General features: G+C 48.0%; 1 protein-coding gene across 1 annotated transcript; it reads right to left on the bottom strand.

Annotated features, from left to right (window-relative positions):
- Positions 1-10,044: 10,044 nt before the first annotated feature.
- LOC136549796 (probable inactive receptor kinase At1g48480) lies at positions 10,045-13,708 on the bottom strand. The gene is made up of 2 exons (XM_066541203.1): positions 12,118-13,708; positions 10,045-10,968 (listed from the first exon to the last, which is right to left on the bottom strand). Exons 1-2 carry the CDS (start codon positions 13,508-13,510, stop codon positions 10,349-10,351), a joined length of 2,013 nt encoding a protein of 670 aa, XP_066397300.1. The 5' UTR covers positions 13,511-13,708; the 3' UTR covers positions 10,045-10,348.
- Between the last annotated feature and the right edge of the window lie 3,491 nt (positions 13,709-17,199).

Genomic DNA, 17,199 nt, shown 5'->3' on the forward strand with positions numbered 1-17,199 from the left:
ATCGCTGGAAAATACGGCTGTTCCAAGTTCTACGCGAATGAAATGACCAAAGATGGCCAGGATTATGGTGAGAACATGAAAAAACATATCAACTTTTGATATCTCATATGCAGTTAGTCCATTGATTCCTTGATGCGCATGTGTGGCAAGCTCGTGTGGGCAGAAGCAAAGGACATCTTTATGCTATTCTTTGTGCGAAGTTGATCATAAGTGGAAACAAACATGGTCAAAACATTGCTGTCAGTGTGCAGCAGAATGATATTGGTAGCATGCATAAAATCAGTAGTTCACTGGCATCGGTGATCGATCGTTTCACAGTTTTGTTTAGAAGGCTTGTAGTGTAGGTGGATGGTCGCACCATGATGGAGCTGACCCGTGTCTGCTTAAGGTAGCAATGGCTTATGGCTACAACAAATATAAGCATCATTGCTACTTGCGCGAGCGAGGGCCCATATTGGTAGTTTTTTTAATGTAGAGCTAGTCCATTCAATCTAGAACATGAAATAGATGACCAAAATGAACTGAAAACCATATGAGGCACCTTCAGAACCCGAACAACGCTGGATCCGAACTGAAGATTCTGAAAACCTTCCCTCGAACTCGAAGTTCCAACTGCTTCTGCCGTCAGACGTCAGGCAACTCTGCGGGTGTTCGCTGCAGTCTCAAACTCGGGAAAAGTTGACATGACTGAACAACGTATTCGTACTGCAGTCCTCCAAAGCGAATGTCATTTCGATTCTTCCAAATCGACGCCTCGACACAGATTCTGCGGCAAGTTCTGAATCAAACGCAAGTGAAACAAAAAAAAGAAAGAAAAGAAAATGAAAGAGAGAGATGATGGGCCGTGCGAAACGATGCTTCACGCTTGTGTGGACCGTGGACCAAAAGAACAAGAACAGGCCGAATAACTTGAAGCCACAAATACGTGGGCCAGATATTGGGCCTGCAATGGCCGTGTTATGCCTGCTCTTGTGACCTTGCGCTCGCACGCAATGGCAACATTTTGTTTCTGATGATTGCCATCAGCGTCGTCATGTCCTGACATCACATCGATCATCATGGGCACAGGCTCACTAGCATCATCATGTTCTTGTGCTGGCACAGAGCCACAGACCCGCACACTTGAAGCTCCGCTTCACTGCAGCGTTCCATTAGTACCGTGCGTGGTAGGACTTCTGAAGGAAGATGCAGTCCGACCGCCAACTGAACAACCTTGACGGTCACTATCAACTGAAGAGAAACACCAGGAGCGATCATTTTGCTTTGCTTGAGTAGTTTTTTTTCTTTTTCTTAGAGAGGAGGTGAATGGAGAAGCATAGATAAATCTACGCTAACTTGCTTCTAAGCAAGGGAGCATGTGGGATACCAGTTCTTCAACCTGAATTTCAAGAGAAAAACATGGAGCCTGACCCCGCTCGCTCATAACAGATGTCAAATCTTAACTACTCTAGGAGCAGAATCTGGCCTAGCGCATAGCCTCTGACCTCTGAAATCAAATCACAAACCCCTCACATACTAGCTAGTACATTGACAGCAGGGCTCTTCTATCTGACGAACGAACGGCCTCCAATTGCCTACTGTTTCGTGTGCGCTTGACTGAAGTAAACCGTGATTACCATATGATTAGTAAGTCTTAGCTACCGGTGTCTTTCTGGCCTACTCATGCCCCTGCGTCTAGCTTTCTCTTCTTTCCACACAAAGGAAAAAAACGCGCAGTGCCCGCTCGCTTTGCTCGACCTCGACCCGTGCCAATCGAAACGAACCGCAGCACCCAGCTCGCTTTGCGTTGTCTGCAAGCCTCCGGTCGATTTTTGGTCTCGTCCAAGGACAAGGAGACAAAGCTGTAGGCCTCTGTCGAAACGCAGGTAAACCGTGAGCGATGTTGATCTGCTGGAGAAGACAGAAGAAGATAACGACCTAATTACTGCACCTTGCTACTGCTTTGCGTTTCCACTATACTTCTCAGCTCTCACGCACACGCGCGCGCGCACTGGTGCTGCAGTGACACTATGCAGCAACACACGGATGACAGACAGACACAGGTCTGACAGGAAGTTTATCACGGGCACTAGAAAAAAGTTGTGTTTAGTTCGAGAAATGAAAATTTTTGGATATTATATGGGATGTTTCGGGGATGTCGGAAGGAGTTTTTGGATACTAATAAAAAAAACTAATTACATAGCTCGCCTAGAAACTGCGAGACAAATTTATTAAGCCTAATTAATCCATCATTAGCGCATGTAGTTACTGTAGCACTTATGGCTAATCATGGACTAATTAGTCTTAAAACATTCGTCTCGCGATTTTCAACCAAACTGTGCAATTAGTTTTTTTTCGTCTATATTTAATACTCCATGCATATACCGTAAGATTCGATGTGATAGTTTGGGGTGAAAATTTTTGGGAACTAAACCAGGCCTAACTACCGCGCAGATTTCGGTTTTAAAAAATTAGTTATAGTAATCACCATTCTGTCTCAAAAGTCTATATTAGTTATTTCTCCTGGCCCACTGCTTTGTTAATTGTTATGTTATCTTTCAGGATTATAGCGAACGTGGTATCTGTCAGAGCTGAGTCATGGAATAATGTCTCTGCTGATCATGGAAGCTAGGGGCAACCAAAAAAAGATACGGGACCAATTGGTTGTTGTTGTGAGTGGTAACCTCGAGTTCAAATTACTACACGGATCACTAGTGTTTGGAGTTTGGACATGCTTCGCTTTCGTTATTAGGCGATGCTCTCCTTTCCTTCACTGATCGATCAAGTAATGCAGGCAGATGCCTGTACTTCACGACGCTTATCGGCCTGACAAGCACACTTCAGTTAGTGGTACAGAGATCTAGTACTGGGCTGACACCCATCACCATAATAGTCAACTGTGAAGAGTTGCGACATTTGGCCACATGAAGTACTGATGGTACTTTATTTTCCCTCTTTTTGCTAAGGAGAAGACCAACAATTGAGTTAGAGTAACAGAATATACGGGACTTGTTATTTACTTACAGACGTTCTTGCATTTTTTTTTGAAGATTTACAGTTCATCTATCTAAAGTAAGACATAGACAGGGCCCTGTTTTTATCATCATTTACAGAGCCCAATTCCAGTGAACGATCAGCTGCTCCCGTGACTTTCCTTATTTGGAAAAAAGTAATATTCGTAACTTTCTGTTTTTAGAAAGTAACTAAGTTATAGGACATAACTTATTTCTACAATTTATACTGATAACTTTGACAATATAACATTTTGCACAACAAAACTTATCACCATAATTTTTATTCTGCATTTTTTTGATACAGTTTTTACGTAATTTTTAATAGGCAAACAAGTTATACTACATAGTTATTTTTATACATAGTTTTCATATTTCTAGTAATATGTTATGATATTAATTTGTAGGTCTAAGTTCTTGAATATAACTTATACGTCCAACTTTACATCTAAGTCATTCTTCAAGTTAATATCTAAGCTATACCTAAAAGTTTTGTGCATAATTTTTGTAGTTTTCTAAGAAATTATGTTGATAAGTTTGTTTCGCAAAATATCACGTAGTAAGTTATATGTATAAGTTATGTGCAAAACTTTGTCACGTCGAAGTCTTGTGTATAAGATATACGAAGTTTGTTCCACAAGTTAAATGTAAAAGTTATATGTATAACTTTGTAACTTTTCAGAAAAGGAAAGGTGCAGAATTTATTTTTGCCAAAAATAGAAAACTTTCCAAAAAAAAAAAGGAAAGTTGCGAAAATTATTTTTTACCAAAAATAGAAAGTCATGGGGGCTGTCTGATCGTTCACCAGATTTGAATCTGGTGAACGTTCACTATTTAATGGAGTCGTTTACAGAGCCTATTTGGGACTCGGGACTTGGGAGGGGTCAGTTTGCACTAGAGATTTTTTTTTTTAATGTCCGAATTGCAGTCTGAACCTCTCTCAAGCAAGTGTCAATTTTCACGAGTCATGTAATGTAACGTTGCTAACACTAGACAGTGATGAAGAATTAAGAACCTCCATGTTCCACAAGCTGGATAGGATAGCCCACCGCAAGCAGGCATGCAACTGTTTGATGTCAACAGTCAACTCGTCTTCGCATGCATATTTTCCAGGTTTTTCTTCGATACCAATTCCCCATCATAAAGTATGATGCGTCCGAAATCACGCTCCTCCTGTTCCAAACATGCATCCATGCTAAATAAAAATAGAAGCCAATCCAACGACTACCTGCAATTTGCAAGCATTATTAAGTGAAGAATAAAATACTTAATGGTAGCCAGATCACTTCCACCCTACTCCTTGACCTGTAGCAATATATCTAATCGAAATCCTAGCTAACCGATCGCATACTCTACTACGCCCGGCCCATCATTGGAAGCGAACAAGAGTTTCACAGCTCACTCGAACCTGGTGCACAAAGATCATGTCCAGGTCACATCCCTTGTACTCCTGCCTAGTGATAGTCTAGCAGCAAGTAACAGAGCCAAGCAGCCGACTGCCATGGAATGAAGGGAGCTAGAGGAATTCGGCGTGTTGGTACACAGCAGCAGCAAGGAAAGCAAATAATGGGACCTTTTCCCTCACCCAATGCCATTATCAGAGGTGAAGGTCAACATTAGGTGAGCAGTTCCGGACAGCCAGCAAGCACAGGTCCAATGTGCACTCCAATCTCAGAGCAGACAGTTATGACCTTCTTGCAAACGACACAGAAATGAAGACGGTACTCCTTCAAATACAAAAGGCCCTGTTCATTTTGCTAAAATTTGGTTTATGTTGATGCTTATATTGATTTATTTTGAGAGGAAAACAGTGTTCGTTCACTGAAAAATACCGCTGAAATAGTGCTGAAGAACGAAAATACAGTAGCTCTTTGTAAATACTAGTAGAGCAGAAAAAAATCAGAAAGAGTAAGCAGTGCCACTACTACTATTCTCTAGGTGGATCCTCCACACAAAATGCTGCATGTAATATATTAGCACTATAATCATGGAGGAGACTTGGTTACACTTAACACGTTGAGAAGCGAATAGCAGCAATGGGACAACCACAAGTTGATATTCCAATTAACTACTCTAATTCCAGTTCCAGGACACGGGGATCTGACGAGTCATGAGCATGAGCATCCAGTTGGTGGTGGGCTACGGCCAAAACGCAGAGCTTTCAGGCTGTAAGCCTGGGTCATGCCGCGACACCGGCCAGCCGAGAAATTTTTTTTAACATTTTTTTAAACTAATTTTAAATCTAATATTGTTTTATTTTTTTTTCAAAGCTAATACTTTTGGCCGTGTCTATTTTCCTGGCGCGGTGAAACGCCTGTGTCGCGTCATGTATGGTGGCGCGGCGATGGGATGATGTAGCGATGACCGGGGCGCTGACCAGTGACGTAGCAGGTCCTGCCGCGTCACCGATCTTGGTGCGGCAGTTCCAAATAAATATCGTCAACGAGCCGCCCTCCCTCTGTCTGCCTGCCCGTCGCCGCGCCTGCCCGCCCGCATGCGCCTGCCACGCCTGCCCCCGACCATGGCCGCACGCCCGCCCGCCGGCAGCGCCCGCCAGCTGCGTCTCCAGCCACGCACATAGGTATTTGTAAAATTCAGCTAGCTTTTGTAAAATTCATATAGGTAGTGCAATGAATTCTACGTGTATGTTTTGTTAAATTTATTTTGTAAAATATATTCATCACCTTTTGTTTAGAGTTGACAAAGAAGCTTCTAGTATATATATTATTATCGTGGAGCTATGGTTATCTTTCTGTATTATATGTATCTATTTTTATTTTAAAATTAGCAAAGAAGTTTTTAACATACTCAGCGGCACGAAACTATGGTTTTGTTTTCCTAAATTGTCCATAGATACGTTCACCCGCCCATAGATATATTCATTCATTTTCGTATAGCAGTTAGTAACGAAACCTCTAGCATACTCATTAGCGCGGTGCCGTGAATAGCTTCCCGTATTATCCGTATTCATTTTCATTCTAAAGTTGGCAAAGAAGCTTTTAGCATACTCGCTAGTGCGAAGTCGTGGCTTTAATTTGTCTTTTCAAGTTGGGCGTAAATGGTTAAATATGGGGAGCGAGTGGGGAAAGGCCGTCGCTTCGGGTGGATGGAAACGGGCTATCATGAGAGGAAAGAAAGGAAAGGTATATAGCAAATGCAGTTATGGCATCTCCCCAATTATAGATTGTGTAAATTATATATTGTAAATCAACAGTGCAATAAAAAAGAAAGAAAAACTATATAACAAATGCTGTTATGGCATCTTCTAGTTGTCTTGTGTCTGAACAGCTATACATAGAAGTTGTTTATTTTCGTAGTAAAGTTATTTAATATGTCTGTTAATGTTACTTTGAATATATGCATGTGCTTTCATATTGTGTTCGTACTGCATAACAAGTAGTTCAAAATTTGCAATGCTACATAATGTTAATTTGAATTTTGTTAATTTGAATACTCTAACCCTTTGTTTATCAATTTATAACAGGATGACCCCTCCCACACAACACCCGTTGTACCCCCTTCTTAAGGTGGAGTACGATGACCCGCATCGAGCACACTTCTTGACTGACACCGACGCAGAGGTGCCCTTACCTCCTTTGAGGCCCCGCACGCACACCAGTGCGCACCAGTGGGACGAGCGTTACGCGCCGTACATACGGCGTGCCGGCTTCCTTGAGCCTGTACGTGTTGTCAACTATGGTCTTCCGCCCCTTGATCCAGCACTACTTACTGCAGCTGTAGATATGTGCGAGTGCCTTCATTGTACGTAAACATTCTTATAGCAAATTTGAGGTAACTATCAGTCGTTCTATTCTTATAACAGGTGGAGGCATGAGATCCACACATTTCACCTACCTTGCGGCGAGATGACCTTGACCATACAGGACGTGAAGGCTATCTTTGGCCTTTGGTTGGGGGACTTCCAGTGACAGGTATAGACCGTATAGTTGACAACGATCACTGGAGGGAGCTGGTGGCTCAGTTCACTGGCTTTTTCCACCGGACGATGAGGTTTCCAAGAAAAATAAGTGAGCAATTCAAGCCTATTTAATACTTGCATTGCTTTCCTGCAGCCATCGGGTCTCATTTTCTTTGGTGAATTTCAGAAAAAGTTTCGGTGTTTTGTCGTCATGGATCATAGAGCGCTTTGATTACTTGGACCAACAGGCTGATGAGGCTCAGATCGACAGGTTCGCTAGAGTGTGGCTCTGTCACTTCCTTGGTGCTTTCCTATTCCCAGACGCTTCGACCAACACCATCAGCTGGATCTTTCTTGACATACTACGTCAGTCGTGGGATAGCATAGTGGCGTACAGCTGGGGCAGCGCAATCCTGGCATGGACGTATCGACAACTATGAATTGTCTGTCGTCGCACCTCAGGGTATGCGAACCTTGGGGTTGCTCATACCTACTCCAAGTTTGGTGTTGGGAACGATGGCCCGTTGGGAGGCCCCTTGTTACTGGTTTCCCTGTAAATACTTTGGTTCACTATATTCTTCGAGACAGTTACATATGATGAAATTATTAATGGCTAATTTGTTATCGTGTTCAGTGTAGCATTGGAACGGACATGATACACTCCCTATAGCTCTATATATCTGGACGCAAGCAGAGTTAGTTAGAGGGATTGCGAGGCGTAAGTACAGGGACTACACGAACTGTCTTGACGTCCTGACACAGCACCAGGTTACACTATCTTTACTATCATACATGTGTCTTGTTCGATGTACACTATATCACAACCTAACTCAATTACGAAATATTCAGGTGCATTGGTGTCCTTGGGATGCTTCGGAGCTCCAGGACTATCTGAGTCCTGTCACTAGGGATGAGTCAGACGAGTATCGCTGCAACGTTCCTCTTATTTTCTTCCACGTGGTCGAGATTCACTTGCCCATCAGGGTTTGCAGGTAGTTTGGAAGAATGACAGGCTATCCACCACCGCTTTACTCCACCAACCAAGAATTGCACAGGTGCGTTATCGATTAATAACAAAACAATAATTCAGAGGTGTGTATGGTACAACTAACAATCATTTTGTTGCAGGTATGACCACAGGAAGAGGTGCAAGACCAAGGATTGGCGCGTGACACACAACGTGTACATCCAGTTGTGGCAGACCAGGGGCCAGTAGCCGGTCGATGCGGGTCCCCCAGCACACCTTCGACGAGTACCTACGGTGGCTTCACAGGTCTACGAGGACACATATCAAGCCCCCGTACACTGAGGAGGCGATTGACGAGGACGACGAGGAAGATGTGATCGAAGATGTGTACGACGTTGCCACTAGGGACAACACACAACTACAGAGAGCCCCGCTTCAAAGATACGTGATATGATACTCGAATGGTATAATTTGTTATCCATTTGGTATTAAGTATGTGTACTAAAACTGTCCAACCACGTTTCTGTACCCAAGCGACACAATTGTCAAGGCAGTCCAACGAAGTAGCGTTTCGGTTTCACGAGTCTAGAGGGCAGGGGCTAGGCGTTTGTGGAGGTAAACATAAACTTGTTTGTTCCAAAAATGTTTCTTTAGTGTATACGCGTTTGAAAAATGCACTAACTTTAACATCTATTTATGCAGAAGGTGAAGCAGAACTGCAGGAAGCTAGCTCAGAAGTTGAGCTACATGGATACTCCTTGGGTGGAACCCGATTACCTGGCGTGGTCGGGTGGCATGTCTCCTTGCTCTTTGAGGACACCAGTCGGCTCTTCTCAGCCGGTGATAGGTGCCGCTTCCGCTGTGCGTACACCACCACATTATAGCGCTGTGAAGGACCCTGCAAACGAGGACGACGATGACGACGACGACGACCCCCGGGCTTCCACATACAACACCACCAGCCGGACCCTTGGCAGCAGGACGAGATCGGCATGTCTCTGCTGGTATAATTTTTCAGGCGACGAGTGAAACATTTGCAAACTGCTTTGGCCGTACAACTCCATTATGGAGGTGTTGGCAGTACTAAATGCTGCTTAACTGCCATTAGCATTTTTTTATTGATTGCGAGTGTCGACGAGGCAAAGCGAATTGAAGCCAGCATCGAGTACACCAGCTGGTTTGACATAAGACAGCACACTGGTCCAGTTCATTCACTCGAGGCTGATACAAAAGAAAATCTGAAGTAGAAACTTCACAACAGCAACCACAAGCTATGTATAATCGGTATCGGAACTGGGAATGGATGGTGTTCTTTTCTCTTTCCTTTTGTTTTTGTTGGTTGTGAGATGCGTCGTACTGTATCATCTTATGATTGAATGATACCACGCCAATCATCTCGTTGCACACTTATCAAACGATTCAGATTGTCAGTTTGCACTGTCCATAATGCAGTAGCAGTTTCAAATTTCAGAATAAGGTTACTTACTGTACAATGGATCTGCTGAATGTTGCTGACTATGGCACAGTAGTGAACAAAATCACTGCTACCTACCTGATAATCAGATATAGTATTATATATATCTGTATATAACATTAGTGATGGCATCCTAATCTATATATATTTTTGAATGATCCCCATGCCGTTGCAGCTAGCAATGCACTGAACAGGGCACGCACCAAGCATACGCACAACTCCCTTTCTGTCATTTTCACAGGTAACTGCAGATGAACACAAGTCCACACAATCACAGGTCTCTTTCTGTCATTTTACTTCAACAACACTCGAAGATAAACACATCACGCACGCTGCCTTCTTCTTTCTGACCTACTAAATAAGACCAACCAGATTTCACAAGCTGCGAACGCGACGCCATTAGCAGAGCTTTCATCGGCAGGCCGCACAGCGGCACAGGCAGCAATCTTCTCAACCACAAAAGGAGCTACCCCGTAGGTTAATTACGCAAGAGAATGTGCCAAGTCAACAACCATTACCTCCCCCTAACAACCACGATAAGAGAGGTTGATGTGAAGCAAGGCTTGGCAACGAAAGCCGAGCTACCATGGTCCATGAATGAATCATTTCATTTCGCGCGTATTTTTTGAATATAGCAAACAATACACATACTGGTGCAGCTGGTAATGGTGTCGGTCTTAGATATAGATACAGATACAGGCAAGGCATCATCAAATGTTGCTTTCCAAGAATAAAGAGTACAGTGACATGTGCTATAGAATAGAATCAAAGCCCGTGAGAGAGAGGCCCAAAAAAGATAAAGAAGAAGAAGAAGAAAAGAAAAAGAAAAAAACGAACATGCACAAGTTGCTTGCGAATCAATTAAAAAGTAGCCGGGGGAGCAAGAGCAATATCGATCCATGCAAAGAAAAGAACTAAGCAATTTTCATTCACTGAGGGCTGAGGCTGACAAGTACGTATGGTGGAAATCAGGGGAGGAGCAGCTGCTGCTATGGCGGTTATAGAGATGGCTCGTCGCCTTCGGCGCTGTCGGGCGCCTGCCGGTCGCCGCCGAGGCTGGAGCGGTGGATGTCGTCGATCCGCGTGGCAACCTCGGACATGGCGGGCCTCCTGTCGGGGTGCTGCGCGGAGCAGTCGATGGCGAGCTGGAGGAGCTGCACCATCTCCTCCTCCACGTTCTGGTACCTGAGGAGCTCCTGGTCGAACACCTCGGCGGTCCACTCCTCCCGCACGACGGACTGCACCCAGCGCGGCAGGTCGAGCCCTTCCTCGTTGACGATGGCGTGCGTGGGCGCCTTCCCCGTGAGCAGCTCCAGCAGGAGGACGCCGAAGCTGTAGACGTCGGCCTTCTGCGAGACGCGGCGGATGTCGGTCACCTCCGGGGCGCGGTAGCCGGACACCCGGGTCGGCGAGAAGGAAGGGCCGACGAGCGTGGGCAGGCCGTGGTCCGACACGCGCGCCTCGTAGTTCTTGGTGAGCAGGACGTTGGAGGACTTGATGTTGCCGTGCGACGCCGTGGGCCCCGTCGAGTGGATGTGCGCCACGCCGCGCGCCGCCGCCAGCGCGATCGCCGACCGCGTCTCCCAGTCCAGCGGCGTCCGGCCGAAGGCACGGTTACCTGCGATGCCGATGCGTCACCACACCAGAGGAGAAACATAACATGACCACGACATCCGCACGCACCACGTCATTACAATTACTCCTACATGGTTCGCGTCACAAGGAAGGAGGAGTACAGGAATGTCACAGCTGCTGGATTCACGGTCGATGCCAATTACTGCGGCGCGTACGTATACAGATTATACAGCGGGATTGCTTCGGTTACACCCGGTGCCATCTTGCCGGGGCGGTCCGGACTTTTTGAATGATTCTTTAAAACCCGTACGCTAGGCGAGGCTAATAATTGGCGCGAGAAGGGAAGAGAGAGGAATCCCGAGGAAGAGGAACAGTGGCGCCAACTAATGTCACATGGATCAGCGAAACTACACCACACTACCCGGCCCGGCCTGCAACTCGGGACACCGGCTCACTCCACATGCGCAACTTGCCCTGGAACTTTTACTGCCGCCACGAATCTACTACTGATTCAGAGCTCTGCATATACAGCTACCCCAGTACAGGTACAGAGATGTTCAAAGGACCAAGCAGGCGAACCAGGGAGCTCGAATCGATCTCCGGGACCAGTCATGGTTGTCACGTCAGGTAAGTAGCTCTGAGCCAGCTCAGTTTGTGGCTACTAGCGGCCAATGCCGCTATAACCAATTGCTCGCAAGCAGTTGGTTCGTTCGCAGCGACGCAGCAACTACGCCGCGCCATGGCTGGCATGGCGGAAAAGAAGCAGCACCCCGGGGCGGCGGGTTCGGTTGCCAGAGGGCAAGGGGACCGGATCAGGGTTGGATGGGGCTAGGCCGCTTGGGGCAGGCAGACAGTAGGTTCCAGCGAATTGATTGAGGGCCGCCTCGAATGAGGATCCGGCGAAAGGGACGCGACACCTAGCAAACCCGTAACCATCCCGTGCGCGCCTCTGCTCGGCGACGCCGGCTGCCGTCGGCTTGGCTTTTGGAAACCACGCTGGCTCGTGCCGAGCACCACGAGCTCGTGGAACCTTTTTATTTTTTTCCCCCTCTTTCTTTACCTGTCCCAGAATATTGCCAGGCTGTGTCCGGAGAAATGATCGTCCTCACCCAACCCGCCCACCGACAGTACGGGGGTAACGAACTCGTCAGGAAGAAACGGTAAAAATGGTGGAAGGGGGGAAGTTTTTTACCGTGCAGCAGGGCGGAGAGGCTGCCCATGGACATGTAGTCGTAGACGAGGAGCTTCTCGTCCTTGCTGAAGTAGTAGGCGCGGAGGGGCACCACCAGCTCGTGCTGCACGGCGCCGATGGCCGCGATGCGCTCCCGGAACTCCGGCTCCGGGAGGTCCACGTCCTTGAGGCGCTTCACCGCCACGGCGGACCCGTTCTCCATCACCGCCTTGTACGCCGTCCCGAACGCGCCCTTGCCCAGCACCTCCGCCGACGCGCGCAGCAGGTCCTCCAGGTCGAACGGCGGGGCCGCTGCCATGGGGCCGAAGAAGATGAGCTTCTTGGACCCGGTCGACCCGCCGGTCTTCGCTGCCGCCGCCGTAGCCGCAGCGGCGGTCGGAACTGCCACGGCCGTCGCAGCGCCGTTGTGGCCGCCTGCGCCAGCTGCGGAGCCGTTCTGTCCCTTCGGCTCGACATCCATCGGCTCCATGCCGAGTTCCCGCCCCTTCTCCACCGCCGCCGCCGCCCGGGGCGCGCTGGACCTCTTCCGGCAGAGGAAGAAAAGCAGGGCGAGCAAGAGCAGCACGCCGAACACGGAGCCGATGGCAATGCCAGCGATGGCGCCGCCGGAGAGCTTCTTCTTCTTGCCGCCACCGACGTCAGCGGCGCCGCCCGATCCTGGCTGCGACTCCGGCGAACCGGCCGGCGTGGGCGCGGTCTCGCCGGGGCACAGGCCTAGTGGACCCCCGCAGAGGCCCGTGTTCCCCAAGAAGGAGTCTTTCGGCATCTTCCGGAGCGTGCTGGGGATGGACCCGTTGAGCTGGTTGTACGACACGTTGAACTGCTCTAATGCAGGCAACTGCAGCTTGGGGATCTCGCCGGTGAAGCTGTTCCCGTCGAGGTACAGCGTCCCGAGGCGGATCAGCTTGTTGAAGTCCGGCGAGATCTCGCCGGTGAACTTGTTCCCCGCGATGTCCAGCCTCACGAGGTTCTTGAGCTCGAACAGCGACGCCGGGACCTCACCGGAGAAGCTGTTGTGCTGGAAGTAGATCGCCCGGAGCTCGGACAGGCGGGAGACGTCGTCGGGGATGGGCCCCGTGAGCGCGTTGTACCGGAGGGAGAGCGTGCGGAGCGCCGACAGGTTGCCCAGCACGCCCGAGGGGAGGTTGCCCATGAGCCCGGCGCCGGGGAGGCGGAGCTCGACGACACGGCCGCTCTCGCAGGTGACGCCCTGCCACTGGCACGTTGGCGTGGTGCTGTTCCACGACGGCAGCGCCGAGCGGCCGACCGCCGAGCGCAGCGCCTGCAGCGCCTGCGCGTCGCTGTTGAGGTCATCGGCATAAAGAGCCGGCAGGGCGGCGGCGAAGAGCACCAGGACGGCCAAGCCCACTGCCGGCGCCGGCATTGCGGCCATCGCCGGCGTGGACTGGGGGTGTGAGCGGGTGGGTAGGTAGGTGAGAGAGAGGCTTAGCTCAGAGGGAGCACTATCATGGAGGGGGGCTGCTTGTGGGGAGAGTACCAGCAGTAGTAGAAATAGAGTGAGCAGGGGAATCTTGGGTTATAATGGAAGATTTGGGAGCTGGATGAGCTGATTAAGGGTGGGATTGGGAGGGCTGATTGGCTTAACGCCTGGCCTGATTGCTTTAATGAAAGCCGCTGCAGGTGGCTCTTACTGGAGGAGGGAAAAGGGCAGCATGGCAGGTGTTCTGTTTTTAAGGCTGTATGTGGGACCGGCTGGACAGGGCCAAGGGCAATTATAAATTTCCTCATGATTTCAGTTTTGAAAAAACAAGGGTTATGGTAGATAAGTTGAGCGGCCACCGGGACATTCAAAATTCTTCAGATTCTTTACCCCTGCTGCTACTCCTATTGATTTGTCAATCTATACAGTGTTTGCTAGAATGCCCTGCGTGAATGTTCTTCAGGTGATTTGTCATGCTGCGCTCCAGCGTTCGAACCACACGAGTACGTACCATTTTTGGACCGTACATGAGTTGGAAACTTGGAATCCTTTAGCAAAAGGTTGCTAATGCAATTGGCAGTAACACGGTCGGAGTAGTAAACTTCAACGGTCTCTAACGTGCACCAGCGAGTTCAAAACCGTACGTTTTAAAATAAATGAGCTTCCAGTAGATTGTTTTCCCAGTAACACTAACACCAGTTGCCATGAAACTGTATTAGTCGCATTTCCGGCCATTGAAGCCTGTGCTAAGGTGTATGGATAACGACAGGCCGGTTGTTCCAATCAGGCCTCGCTGGATAACAAAGAGGCCCCATCGTACACATAGAGGCCCATGTGACAATGGTGATCCGTCAAGGCCTGCGTACCTGCAGGTGCCGGTTATCACTACTTCATGGCCCAATAGGCGGCTCAGATATAATTTGGGCTGATCTTTTTTTTTTTCGACTAAATTTGGGCTGATCTCGTGCAGAATCATACACGGTTTTGGCGTATGCCGGATGCGCGACACACACAAAAAAAAAAGAGAGACTTTTACCTCTGTATCATTATAAAAGTTGGTTTTGTTTCCCACGTGCCACTAAAAAGTTGAGCCGCACCCAAGTGCCATCCACCTAAATTTTCTTGTCCCCCATGCCATTCCGTCCACCTTCTATTCGGTTTGTAACGTCTGACAGGTCTGACATGTGGGACCGAGCAGGAGAACTAACCATCTTACCCCTTGAGACTAGAGTGCATATACGGTGGGCAAATTGAGAAGCATTGACCGCCATCTCACTTCTCTCTCTCTCTCGATTCCTCTCTCTCGTCTCTTCCCCAAACCCTAGCGGCGAAGTCCGGATCGGCGGCGACGGCGGGTGAGCAGCGGCGGCGGCGGTACCCTAGAGGCGTCGCGGCTGGGAGGCAAGAATACCCATCCCAGGTGCTTGTGGCGTCGATTTTTGGAGCTCGTGTTTACTCTGTTCGTCTGCTCGAGTTCGTCGGTTCCTGTCTGTGCGCACGGGTGCTCGGCACCTGGTGCTACTGGTGCAGGCTCGAGCAGAGCCGAGCGCTCCTAGTCGTGCAGCCGAGTCTAGCACAACCTTAGGCCAAATTGCCTGCTTCTCTCGTGAACGGCGAGCAGTTCCTCCGCCTCCTTTTATTTTCGTCTGTTCTTGCAGTCGATTTCTAAATCCACAGCATAGGTGTTGAAATTGGTGGCCTTCGGTTCAATCAGGTTCGGCAGTGAGTAGTACCACGCCGACCAATTGTTGCCGCCGGTGGCTCTGTGCAGCCCCATCGGCCAAGCTTTGAGTTTGCTTGCTCGTTCTTCGTTCTTGTCCAGATATCCGTTTAGCTGCAGCGGTGTGTGTAGTTCTCTGATTTTAGTAGCTTGCAGTTAGCTTTTGAGCGGCAAGTCAGCAGTCAGCGCTGCTCCTGGTGATCAGCGACAACAACATCAACTGGCGGCGGCTGCTGTGTTCCTCATGCAGGTAAGCAGCAGGGCAACATGTTTTTGGTCATGATAAATATGCATGTCATTGTCAAGCTATAGTGATGCAATAATGAATATCCTTTCTTACCATCTTTATCTAATGATTTAAGCTTCAACGTATTTCCTCTAGCTTAGCTAATTTATTTGCATGAGAAAATTTACACGGCTTCTACTCTGAATGTTTAGTGTGTCCAAAAATTGCGTGCTCCTATGTAAGATGGACGCAGACAGTAGCTTCAACCTATAAATTAGGATTGTTGCTCCCAATGCGCGTGGTCGGTGGTACTCGTTGGACATGGTTGTGGATGCTGACCGGACTAACTTCAGAGATTTGTTTGGGTCCGTTGTCGACAAGTGTCCTCCCACGCACGGTGATGTAGCTCGAATGTTTTATTTATGTCTGGACAGTAAGCTCCATATTGAAGTCTGCAAAGACCAAGACTTGGTTGAAATGTTTGCCAAAAACAAGGCTTCGAAGTGCTGCTACTTGACATTTGCATATACTAGCCCAACTAGTGAGCCTCAGCTTCCTGATTGGGAGTTTGGTGATAATGCCCACTCTGTTCAAGCCCTAGTCACCCCTTCAATCCACTGTCCTAGCATAGCTGAACCAAGCAAAAACTCCCAGAGCGTGTCTGTAGTGCCTGAACATGAATCACTTGAAAACCCAAATCCATCCTATGAGCATGTGGGTGTTGATGATGAAGGATTGTATCTCAACCTTGGTCCTGATTATCCCGAACCTTCCAATCCTCATAAGCTAAGACAGCCTGCTACCCCTGAGGCCTCTGAATCAGACACTAATGAAGAGTCTGATGTTGATGATCATGATGATGAGAAAGATTATGAAATAGAGGATGTAGATGATATTGTTAAAAATAAACAGCCTGAACAAATGCCTGATGCTGACTATGACAAGAAGAACCCTTCTATGGCAGTAGGCACTGTGTATTCAGACATTAATGCTTTTAGATTGGCTGTAGCTACTCATGCTGTGAGACGTGAGATCCATTATGACATTGAGGCTAGTGACACAGGGAGGTTTAGGGCAAACTGCAGTTTCAAGGAAGAATTGGGCTGTCGGTGGAGAATTCATGCATCAACTACCAAGGATGGGCGTACTATAAAGGTATTCTGTTTTACCAAATGTACATTCATTTATTTTTTTGGGCCTAATGATTGTAAGGACTGTTTCTTTTTTTAGGTGAAGAAGAATCCATTTGGCCATGACTATCAGAGTGCCAGGAGGACTGGAGTCTGTGTAGGAGTCACACAGTTTTGGGTGTGTCATCAAGTGATTGATTGGCTGAAGGAAGATATGACTCTAGGTGCCAAAGAACTATAGAAGAAGTTGAATGCTGAATTTGGGATCTGGGTGCCCTACAGGAGAGTGTACAAAGGTAAAAACCTTGCCATGGATAAGTTGTATGGGCCTTGGGACAAAAGCTTTGATAACCTATTTAGACTTAAGGCTCAGTTAGAGGAAAGCAGTCCTAGTACTTTTTTTTGTCATTGATCACCACACCATCAACAACAAGATAAGGTTTAATAGGATGTTTTTTGCATTGAAGGCTTGTGTTGATGGCTTTTTTAGAGGTTGTAGACCATATCTTGCAGTAGATAGTATATTTTTAACTAGGAGGTTTAGAGGCCAGTTGTGCATTGCCTC

This window comes from Miscanthus floridulus, chromosome 1 (genome assembly GCF_019320115.1).
Source record: "Miscanthus floridulus cultivar M001 chromosome 1, ASM1932011v1, whole genome shotgun sequence".
Classification (NCBI taxonomy): domain Eukaryota; kingdom Viridiplantae; phylum Streptophyta; class Magnoliopsida; order Poales; family Poaceae; genus Miscanthus; species Miscanthus floridulus.

Bases quoted from the DNA above. Each gene is read 5' to 3' on its own strand.
- LOC136549796 (XM_066541203.1), bottom strand. From the start codon at position 13,510: ATGGCCGCAATGCCGGCGCCGGCAGTGGGCTTGGCCGTCCTGGTGCTC. The intron at 10,969-12,117 runs GTAAAAAACTTC...TCGGCATCGCAG, and splicing joins CCTCTCCGCCCTGCTGCACG to GTAACCGTGCCTTCGGCCGG.